General features: G+C 42.2%; 1 protein-coding gene across 2 annotated transcripts in view; it reads right to left on the bottom strand.

Annotated features, from left to right (window-relative positions):
- The window catches only part of zgc:171482 (zinc finger protein), a 60521-nt gene that overhangs the window by 29833 nt on the left and 18657 nt on the right, over positions 1 to 12031 (bottom strand). For both annotated transcript variants that reach the window (XM_067610101.1, XM_067610102.1), the window contains exons 3-4: positions 8004 to 8096; positions 1332 to 1509 (exon numbers count right to left, since the gene is read on the bottom strand). In XM_067610101.1, coding sequence (XP_067466202.1) covers positions 1332 to 1509; positions 8004 to 8096 — 271 coding nt within the window. The remainder of the gene's footprint in view (positions 1 to 1331; positions 1510 to 8003; positions 8097 to 12031) is intronic.

The following is a 12031-nucleotide window of genomic DNA, read 5'->3' as shown; positions in this document are numbered from 1 at the left end:
TAAATTTGTGTCTTCAATAAAGGCTATTTTTGTGCCATATGTGTGTGTGTGTGTGTGTGTGTGTGTGTGTGTGTGTGTGTGTGTGTGGTAAATATTCTCTTGCCTCTGACACTGGACCAGACTGGGTTAACAAAGGTGGTGGCAGCTTTATACTACCTTAAAATCAACTAACAACTAAAGTTTATTATGGTATTAAATGCAGTAAACAGTTTCCCATTAGGAAGTTCAGTTTGACAGGGTTTATATTAAATAATACGCATGCTTTATCTACATGATGGAGTGATGTGTGTTGTTCATTGTGGCTAATGTTAGTCCAGCTGCTGGAAACAGCTGCTCAGCTGGAACAGTCCGGAGATACACATATATTGCTGCTTCAACTTGCCACTGCTAAAATGCATTTATACTCGGAGCGGGGAAGTATCACTTATATTTCAACATTTAAGTTTTGATTTTGTTGGAAGCTGTTAGCACCGTAGCTACAGCGCTGCTCTCTGCTGTCTGACACTCAGCTCCCAGCCTGCGTTAACCGAGCAGCTGCTCTCTGCTTCTGTTCGAGACGGTAATATGAGCCTCAGATAGCTAGCTAAATCATACAGCCACTGTGAATTTCACAACTTTATGCTGCAGTCAGTGTTCATAAACACGACTGCCTCAGTGAATGGAGCGAGACACGCTGCAATGTTTTTCTTCCTTGGACGACAGGGAGGTGCTTTTTATAATTAGTGTGGCCCTTATGGGCGGTCAGGAAGCACACTTGTTACTCTATCTCATTAAACATGAAGAGACACCTACAAAAAAATCTACAGTACAGTTCAGTTTTCTGACAGTTACACTGCATGTCCCTCGTCTGCTGCATTATCATTATTTTTAATCCATTAAATTATTAACAGCAATTAATCATTGACATCCTGATGTGTGACATAGAGCATGTTTTACGACCAGGTTAATCACCTTGGTCTTTAGTGAGGCTCTGTGTACAAGCATCACAATTGGAATCCAATAGAAGTATTGATTTGCTGGGGCTGAAAGGGTTGATCACCAAAGTACCAGTTTGTTGTCAGAACAATGAGAGGATCGGATCTGTCAAGCGTTCACTTTCAAGTCTGACCTGAAGACTCAGAGAATCAGTGTAGTAGTCTATTCTCTCTGTTTTGTAAAACTGAACATGCACCGGTTGACATCTTATTCCACTGTATACCTGCTGTGATCAGTCTGACATCAGTGCACTAACAGCTACAAGTACTGAAACATACATGGCTCAAACACAGCATGTTTGAATGTGCGAGATTTATCTAACCTAGATCAGGAAAGAGGCAGAAGGTGTGAGATACCTGTGTTCGTAGGGCTGGTCATTGCTGTGGGTAGGTTGGTCGGCTCCCCCAGCACCAGGCGGACTCTCTTGGCGTGGGTTTTGCCCTGGTAGTGGGACTGGGCCACAATGGCAGAGGTGAAGAACATGTTACACAATGTACAGCACTTGTTCCTGTCCACCTCTGTCTCTGCACAGTCCTGCAGGAGGAGAGGAGGGAGAGGAGAAGAGTTAAGGAAGAAAAATGGACCATGGTGGGGTGGGGGGGGGGGTGAAAAGGAAAAGAGATGAGTGGAGGTGATGAAAGGAATGATGTGAAAAGCAAGGCAAAGAGAAGTGAAGGTGAGAAAAGGAGAGAAGAGATGAGAAATGGAAAGATGTACACTTTGCACTTTGTGACACACACACTCACACACACACACACACACACTGATCAAATATTCATCTGTCTCTCTGGGCTGAGATTGTGGCTTGGCCCTTTCACCGCTGCTGGTTCATTACTAATGATGAGGGGGAGTTGCTCCCTCCAGAGAGGGAACACAAACAAAAAGACCAACTGCCTGATTGACACAAGTGTACAAACACACACACACACACACACGCTCATGCACACAAATACACACACATACATAGAGAAATCAAGCAATATTCCTCCCTCTCTCTCTCTAGCTGTTTTCTCTATCTCTGCTTGTCCCTGCTCATCACTATGTTGAAAAATCTAAAAATACTGTATAAAACCACAGTGGCATTTACTGCAGGCAACATGAAATGATGAGGGGTCATGAAAATGACTCAAATTCACAAATTTTCAGAAAACTTAACAAAGGAACGATTGATGGAATTGTGCCATTTGCCCGTAAACTTTAACTTCAACAAGCAGAAAATGTTTGTACATTGAGGAAGCATTTCAAATATAGACTTACAGAAACTCCAACTGCACTCTTTTTTCTTTTTCTTTTTGACAAAAACCTTTGTGATTTATCATGACAATGCTCCCATCAAGCAGCAACTACCACGGCTCGAGGCTGAAGCCAATGTGAAAGCACCTTTAAGTGCAATGTTACCGCAGCCGCTAGATGCTGGCTCCAGAAAGTCCCTGACTTCAATTAACTCCCATTCAAAAATCGTCAGCTTCTATCTAGTCAATCATTTTTTTTAACAAATTATTATGGCTACAACTACTAAATGATGGTCATTTTGGAATTTTTTTGCTCCATTAGATTGAAGATTTGAAGACTTAATGTAGGCTTTGATGTCTGCCGCCCGGGGCTCACACTGAATCAGACCATTGCCGCAATATTTTGGTGAGTTCAATGTTACGCGCTTTGGGGCGTGTTTCAACAGCGTGTGACTCCGCACACCTTATTTGGAAGGTCCTGGCTCCAAATGGAAAAGATGGCACCGCAACCATAAGCGACAACTCTGGGCTTCAAACTAGCTCTAACGCAAACCAGTGGGTGACTTCGCACCTCGCTACGTACATCTTTATATTCAGTCTATGGCTCCCATGCACAAAACGAGATCCAGTAATGATTTTACCAGTTTGGTGTGGAAACCCTAAGTGGTCTGCACAGAGCTCTGACCTCAACAATCATCCAAAACCTTTAAGATGAACTGACACACAAACTGTGAGACAGACCCAATCACCCAGTATCAGAGCCTGGATACACTGATGCTCTTGTGATTGGATGAGGGTGAAGAGAGGAGGCTGTTATAGCAGCAGATTAATGCTCATAGTTTTAGAAATCGACGATTAACAAATCATATGGGTGTTATGTTTGGGAGTCCACATACTTAAATATGTTTGACAGCATGGACAATATATTAATTTAAAAATATATATCAGTTGTGTTTCACAACGAGAGTACACTAAGAGTAGCAGTATTTCACACTTTCTCCTTCTCTCTGCTCACATTGAACTTCTACCTTCTCGCTGTTCATCCAAGCTTTTTTCTCTTTTCTCTGCCTCTCCTGTTTGCACTTCTTTCTTTCCTTCTTTCTTTATTGTCTTTTCACACCAGCGCTCTCTCTAATCCAGGTGTCAAGTCGAGTTGAAGGAGAAAAACCTCAGTCGTGGGGAGAGAGAGGACAATAATAGAAAAGTGTCTGCGACACCATATCTGGGTGTGTGGGTGTGTCTTTGTGGACGCGTGCGCGCGCGCGCGCGCGTGTGTGTGTGAATTTGCGCGTGCGTGTGTGTGTCTTGTGTCAGCCCTGGTTAGCATCAGAGTCAGTGGATGTGAGAGTTAAGGACACCTTTACCTTCCAGGCTTAGCTTTGTCTCTCAGCTGTCCCATCTCTCTCTTGTTATTTTCTTCTCTCTCCTTTTTTCCTCTCTCACTCTCTTCTTCTCTTGCTTTTTTCTCTCTTTGCCTTTCCTTCACTCTCAGCCCCTCTCTCTCTCTGTCTCTCTCTCTCTCTCTCTCTCTCTCTCTCTCTCTCTCTCTCTCCCTCTCCCTGCGTCCTCCCTCCCCCTCTGGGCACCAGTCTCAGTGACTCTGTGTGTTATAGGATGAAATATTTATCTGTATTGGCAGGGCCTCACTGCCACCTCTCCTCCTTCCCCCTCTCCAGCCTCCCCTCCTGTCCTCCCCCGTGTCTGTCCCCGCTGTGATCCTGTTAAAGGCTTGCTCCGAACTGCCCCCCCCCCACCTCCACCCTCCATCTCCATCTCTAACTCACTTTCCTTCTCCTTCTCTGTAGGTACAAATTAAACGTATTGTGCTGTATTGTCACGGTGGAGCATTGTCTCATTTTGCCAGGAAGATAATGTGTGTGCATGTTGATTTGTGCGTCTGTATGTAAAGTAAAAACAGCTCATCTATATTTATCGCATGTTCTTTATTCACGCTTGTATCAGGGGAGCCACAGTGCCCATGAGGATGAGTCTCACTTCTTCTCTTTTCTCTCTCCTCTCAGGAAAAGTTTCCTCCCTCACTCCACCCATCCCCCACTTTCGCCTACATTTCAGCTCCCTTATTATCATCTCTCCTCGTTCTTTTTCACCTCCTCTCTAATGTGTACTTTCTGCTCCTCCTCTCATCTCCTTCACTATTCATCCTGTTGTTCTTTCTCTCTACTTCCCCCCCTTGCCTACTCTGTCTACCTCTCCTCTCCCATGGGCAACGCTGCTGTTCGCTCTACCGAGATCTTGTTGTACCAGGATGAGGGAAAATCAACCGTAGTGAGCCTGATGTCCCACTACTGCGTCGTGGTTTTTTTTTTTGGGGGGGGGGGGGGGGGGGGCTGAGGACAAACAGGCTGAGACGATTCCCTGTGGAAACCTGCAGTGGTCTCACCTGTCAAAACACATGGAAAAGTAAAAGAAGCCATAGACAGAGATGGGACCGAAACACAAAACATCATCTACTGTACTTGAAAGAAGAAAGGCAATGCAAATCCTGTCTCACAATAACAGATGTTTCACCAGGGATTTAGTCACAGTGCAGGAAAAGTTTTTAAACAATCTCAAGTGTGTGTGGATGACTGACATATGAATAATTGTCAGCTCATTACAACCGCCATTCTACTTTCAACAATAAGCCGCATCTCTGACTCACTGTTTTCCTCCTTCGTGTGTCTCCGCTGAATGTCATCAACCTTTCTGTTTCTTAAATTTCTGATTTTTCCAGATTTCTACCCGCGCTCATTTCCATCTTCCTCTCTGTTTCGTCATTCACTGTCTCTACCTGTCACACAGCACCCACCTGTTGAGACCGGTTTGCAAGCAACCTAATTGTTGTGTGTGTTTGTATGTGTGGATGCCGTATGTACGTTTGTTTATCCGCTGCCTGACAATGATGTCTGTATCTCTGAATATTTTGTGTTTGGGTGGTTTCATCCTGCTTATGCACCTAACAATAGACTCCTAATTAGCTGTGTTTATCTTCCTCTCCTTCTGTTTTGCTATCTCTCTGCTCCTCCTTATTTCTTCCACTGCTCTGTGTCGAGGCGCTGTGGGAAACATTGCTAAATATACACATGAAGCAGCACAGGGAAACAGACGCACTCATTTGGAGTTTGAAGAACGGCTGAAAGTGTAAATTGAAAGGAACTACGGTGCAAATACAGCATTAGTGAAGAATAAAAGGCAAGGGGGAGAAGCATTTTTTAATCCGCTGCCCTTTGCACAGGTAGAAATCTGCACAGACGGAGAGATGGAAATAAAGAGCAGGGTGGAGAATAGGGGAGAAAAACGGATCAAGCCCCCCCCCCCCTCCCCTTTCATCTAGGAGCACCTTCGCGACCTACTTTCTCTACCTTGGTTCTGTGACAAACACTTTCACCTCCGCACACGAACACAAACAGACACACAAAGCTCAAGGCATGGCATTTTATAGTGGGTAGACGCTGGCATTTCGTTCACTCCACAGAAAAATCCCTTTCTGCCGTTCCCATTGGACTGCACCATGTCAATCAGTGTGAGAACAGAAGGGAGGAGGAAAAAAAAAACACTCAGATGAAGTGCAGAGAAGAGATGTGCAAAACTTCCCCTGGGAGCAAAAAAAAAAAAAAAAAAAGATGAAAGAGATGAAAAGAGAAAAGTTCATCCCAAATTGAAAGGTGAAGAATTTCATCTCACGAGAACCGCTCATCTTACATCAGTTTTCAAGCATTGTCAGATAATCAATGTCACATCTCTGTGTGAAAGGTTAGGAACAAAGTACTAGCTGCGGTGCTCACAGTATGTTACAGTATGGTGGATGAAGTGTGTGCATGTGCACGTGGTGTGTGTATTTAGTGTCCCATATGAGGTGGAAGCCAGGAGGGGCTGAGTCATGTCTTACTCACTTAGGGAGACAGATGGAGACGCAGGTGTGTATATTTCCACAGTATGTGTGTGTGTATCTGTGTGTGTGTGTGTGTGTGTGTGTGTGTGTGTGTGTGTGTGTGTGTGTAAACCCATGTGCCCTGGACATGCCAACTTCATGAGTGTATGCAGTGTGGTGCACATGCATCACCTTTTTATGTCTTATTTTACAGCTTGTGTTAAGAAACAAGATTCCACAAGCAGGTGCCCAGCAGGAGTCTCACAATATGACATCATTTACATTTTTTTGTTTTTTAAATCCATTTGCTTCCCAGTTTAGTTTTTTTTTCTCCTTTTTCTTTTAGATTGGACTTCAGTGGTCTAATTTTTGTTACAAGGGTAAAACGATGGATCTAGATTATAGTTAATATAATTATGCAAAGAGACGTGATGAAATGGTGCGAGGATGGAGCCTTGAGGGACACTACATGTGACAGAACTGTGAGGGGACTAATCCACCCATGGACATAAGGAATATTATATATAGTAAAATTTGAAACAATCAAGTCTAGGTCAGTCCTAGACATGCCAAAACATAGCGTCAGTCTATCAACATGTGTGGTCTAAAGCAGTAAACAGATACATGATACTGTAGCTGTCATGTGACATACAGACAGCTCCTACCACAGATAGTTGAACTGGCTCCTTACATTTTAAACTATTAAACAGACCTGTCTTTATGCTTTTGCCTTGCTGGATTTAATTGACAGAAACTGAAACTGGAAAAAAAAAAAACCTTTAATCTGTTTCCTTTTGAAGATGTCTGCTCGCAGCCTCAAACATACCAAATTTGTCAGGGTTTTAAACTCTGCATTGCTCTTTCGTCAAGTGCAACCTGAAATCAATAGTTTGAATTTCTTGTCCGAGGACAGAGGGTCATTGCCATGCCGAGGTAATTGGCCCTAAAACTGCAGCCCAAGGTCTTTGGTCTGGCACCACATTGTTTTTGGAGATGCTCCATCTCTCCCCTCCTCTCACGCCCTCCTCCCCTCCCCTCTCTCTCTCTTTCTGGCACAGCTAGATTTGTCAGTTAGTTTGATAAGATTTAATTTTCCACCAGCTGTGTCCTCAAAGTGTATACTGTATGTGTCGTGTGTGTGTGTGTGTGTGTGTGTGTGTATTGTGCCATGTGGGACTTATGGGCTTGCAGGATAAATGGGGCACACAATGTACTATGGTAAAGTGCCTTCTTCACAATAGTCCATTACGTTCACACTTCTCTTTCCATTTCTGTCTGTAACTTACTGTTTCTCTCTCACTCTCTCACCACACACACACACATACAAAAACAGATGTAAACACGCAAAGACCCACAAAGTCATAATTAAATCAACAGAAAAATAGCAGCACGGTTCGAAGCCTAACAATTCGCAGAGGATGCAAATGCAACCTCAGCATTTGCTACAATTGCAGAGCGGAACCCACGAAATAACAGACGTCATTAATGCACTGACCTCTCTAGCCATGGCCTGCAGTAGTCAGATATAGAACTACTTGGCGGTGTATGCCTCTGCTAAACCTTACCAGAAACACCAGAGCTAAGGCACAACCTCTCTTGGGGGGAATCTGAGCACACAGACACACACAAATACACACAAAAGATCAAACAAATACTCCCATGAGCACTTGGCTGCCACGGCCAAGCCTGAAAGTGGACAGGGATAGTAGAGGATTATACTGAAGAAAGTAAACTCTGGTCTTTTGTTGTTTATATATGATCAAGGACATGAAGACATGCTGCACATTCACACATGTCAGCAGGCAAATATTTGTCCTCCCACTAATGTGCTAACTGGTACTACAGTTCGGGTTAGCGATTCTAATTTGGAGGAAGAAAATCTCATTAACATGCAACACAGGCACACACACTCAGTGACAGCATACTGGGTTATCTGGCCTCAGTCTCTTGGAAGGTGGTCCTCCATCTTCAGGGTGAAGCATGTAGAACAGACGCACCTTGTTGGCATGTTTCTTACTCTGAGAGAGAGAGAGACAAAAAGAGAGAGAGAGTAAGAGTGTCAGCCAGTGAACTGAGTTTTATTTTATCAAGTGAACCAAGTGGAAAAAAATCAATGACTGTCACTCCATCTTGGCACCTCCCTCAGAGCTTTTATCTCTGTTTCAGCTGATGATGCTAGCAGACATTTTGCCCCCGGCTAGGTGACTAATGGCCTGGGCCAGCCTCAGCTTTCGGGGTAAGATGTTGGGTAGAGGAGGAGGTGGGGGGAGATGAGAGCTCTTTGCTTCACTTGAACATACTGGCATTGTACTATAGTGAAAAATGGCTGTTATAATACACCAGAGTCAAAGGTAACACCTTCAAATGTCTTGTTTTGTTTGACCACAGTCTAAAATCCAAAGATATTCAGTTTAGTATCATGTACAGACATGGCTGAAAATATTGGTACCCTTCCACCTTTTTTTTTTTTTAAAACTAAATTTTCTCTGTATTAAGTTGAAACTGACAGAAGTATATGGTATATATATCATTCTTTATTTCACATTGAATATAACTGAAACTTTGCTTTTGATTTACAACTTAACATATTTAATACAATAAAACAAATGGAAATGGCCAAAAATATTGGTACCCTTAACTTAATATTTTGTAGCACAGCATTTAGAGGCAATAAGTGCAGTCAAGCGCTTTCTGTAACTCTGAATAAGGTTTCTGCACTTCTCCACTGGTAGTTTGGCCCAATCTTCTTGAGCAAACTGCTCCAGTTCTCTCAGGTTTGATGGGTGCTGTCTCCCAATTGCAAGTTTCAGCTCTTTCCACAGATGTTCAATGAGATTCAGATCAGGACCCATAGCAGGCCGCTTCAGAACGGTCCAGTGTTTTCCTCTCATCCACTCTTGGGTGCTTTCTGATATATGTATGGGCTCATTATCCTGCTGGAAGACCCATGACCTGCAACTACGACACAGCTTTCTGACGCTGGGCTGTATGTTTCGCTCCAAAATGCCTTGATAGTCTTCTGATTACATTTTGTCCTGCACAGATTCAAGGCAGCAAAAGAACCCCAAAACATCACTGAGCCTCCACTATGTTTCACAGTAGTTATGGTGTTCTTTTCTTTGAAGGCTTAATTTTTTCTTCTGTAAACATAGGGTTGGTGTGATTTACCAAAAAGTTCTAATTTCCTTTCATCTGCCCAAAGCACATTCCCCAGAAGGACTGTGGCTTGTCAAATTGCCTTTTGGCAAAGTCCAGTCTGGCTTTTTTTGTCCCTCCTCTTAGAAGTGGGGTCTTCCTGGCTCTTCTACCATGGAGTCCATTTTCATTCAGACATTGACGGATGGTGCAACTTGAAACTATTGTACCTTTAACTTGAAGAAGCTTGGATCTGTATTGAAGTTTTCCTTGGTTCGTTCTCGACCAATCAAGCAATCCCTCTGTTCAATCTGAGGCCAATTTTCCTCTTGTGACCACATACAGAGATGTTGGCTATAGTTCAATTGGCCTTAAACTTCTTAATAATGTTGGCAACAGTGGTCACAGGAACAACAAGCTCTTTGGAAATGGTCTTGTAACCTTTACGTTGACCATGCTTGGCTATTACCTTTTTTCTAAAAGTCTGTCTTCAGACCACTCTCTAGTTTTACTTCACTTTTCCATGTTCAAGTGATGCACACAGTGGCACAAAACATCAGAGTGAGTAATTTTCTCCTTTTAAACTGGCTGCATGAATGATTATAAGATTGGAAACACCTGTGGACCTAATTAAAACACAGTAGTCTGCTTAAAGTTTCACTTCAAATCAATTATGTCTTACAACTTCTAAAGGGTACCAATAATTTTATCCAGGCTATTTTAGAATGTCTTTGTGGAATAAGAATGAATTCATTTATTTTCACAACTTTTTTGTTTTGTTCCACTGCAAATCAAACACAGACATGCATTGATAATAAAATCTATTTTAATTTCAACACTGTTCAGGGTGACTGTAGCATTATTATAACAAAATGCAAGGGTATCAATAATTTTGGCCACGTCTGTATGACAAAGAAAAGAATGAAATCATCACATTTGAGAGGCTGGAACCAGTAAATTTTTGCTTAAAAAAAAGACTAATTGATTATCAAAACATTTGCTGATAAATTTTCTGTCAGTCAACTAATCGATTAATTGACTAATCGTCGCAGCTCTGCTCAGATTACATTAAAATTACTTTTTAAAGATTAAATTTGAAATCAATAATTAATAGAATATAAGCAAAAATGTTTTTTAAAAAAGCAAACAATGTTGTATTTTAGCCCCACCTGACCTGTCTCCATCAGAGAGCTTTACACTCAAGACTCTGAGCTATAATAAGCAGAACTATACAGTAGGGTTTACATGAAAGAACAGCGAGTTGTCCTTGAAGCTGCTAACTGTCACTTTACTGAAGAACAATGAAAATCACTGGATGTACACTGCAGGAGGAAGATTACATTGCATGTGAATGTGTTAAGACGCCCCTGTGTGATTGTGTACAAGGTTGACACAGCTATCTTGCTCTGTACATATCATTTTATTGGCAAGCTCTGACCTTCACTCCCTACTATATAACATCTATTATTATCTATAAATTCCACTGCTGGTGCAATTTTCCATGAGCAAGTGTTGACACTATTAACACAGGCATTGTATCTTTACTGCCACATCTTTAGTCAAATACACATTATTGTAACACAGAGTGTCGGCGTAATAGTCAAGATTGTAATTATAAGAAGCGCTGAGGGAGAAATATGTGTATTGGATTGATGAGAGATGGATATGATTAAATCAAAATCACAGACTCTTTATTAGATGTATTAAAATGGCTCGATCCAGAGCTGGAATTCCGAGGGAATCATTTAACTGTTTATTCGTACGATTTTTGAAATTATGTTTTGTAGATGAAAACGTACTAAATTTATATCATGGCGGAACAGGCAAACGGGAGACTCTGACAAGACACTGTACTTGCTGCTCCAGTGCTTCGATTGGATCGTCTGCCCCCGGGACAAGACCCCCCCTTACCTCACATGCCTCCTCACTTGTCAGACTACTTTAATGCATTTTGTCAGAGCGTGTGTGTGCGTGTGTTTGTGTGCCTGAGTGTATGCTCGTGTTTAGAGGTGTATAAATGGTCATGTAGTTGATGGCTCTGGGATATGGGCTAAAAGCGAGACCTAGTGTCACCATGGTTACCCTGCACAGACCCTCAGTGCTCATCCAACTCTAATGGACTATACTTGTCTCTCTGTCTCTTCTTCTCTGGTTTCCTGTCAGTAAAATGAAGTTGGAGGAGACAGACAGGACAGAGGACAACAACATAAAAATATCTGCCACACTGTCCCTGTGTGTTTACAGGCGGTATCTCACTCTCACACTCTGATTTACATTTTTAACACTAGGCAGATTGAGATTGAGATAGCTCTTTGTGTCAGATTAGGCGATCACAGTATCATAATTGCTGTGACTTATTTGGGAGACACAGCAGACTACATGTTGGACCAGTCTTAGCTTGCCATCTTTCATGATGGCACACCAGACCCAAGGGTGATGTGGGTGGTTGAGTCAAATGGTTACAGGTTTACTGTAATGAAATAAAACATTGTTCCTCTTTTGCTTCGCTATATTTACAATTGTTTATGGTTGTGCAGTCTGAGCTCTTACAGGCTAATGTTGACATGCTTGTTTTTTTGTCAGGCATCCCAGATGCTCTGCTGGTTGTCCTCCACTATAACACACCACTAGAGCTGCAACGATTAGCCGATTAATTGATTAATTGCCAACTATTAAATTGATCGCCAACTATTTTGATAACTAATTAATCGATTTGAGTAATTTTTTAAGAAATAATGTCCGAATTCTCTGATTTCAGCTTCTTAAATGCAAATATTTTCTGGTTTCTTTAGTCTTCTATGACAGTAAACTGTATATC

The sequence above is a fragment of the Thunnus thynnus genome, chromosome 14 (genome assembly GCF_963924715.1).
Source record: "Thunnus thynnus chromosome 14, fThuThy2.1, whole genome shotgun sequence".
Taxonomy (NCBI): Eukaryota; Metazoa; Chordata; class Actinopteri; order Scombriformes; family Scombridae; genus Thunnus; species Thunnus thynnus.
This window is presented reverse-complemented; position numbering and strand designations above follow the sequence as displayed.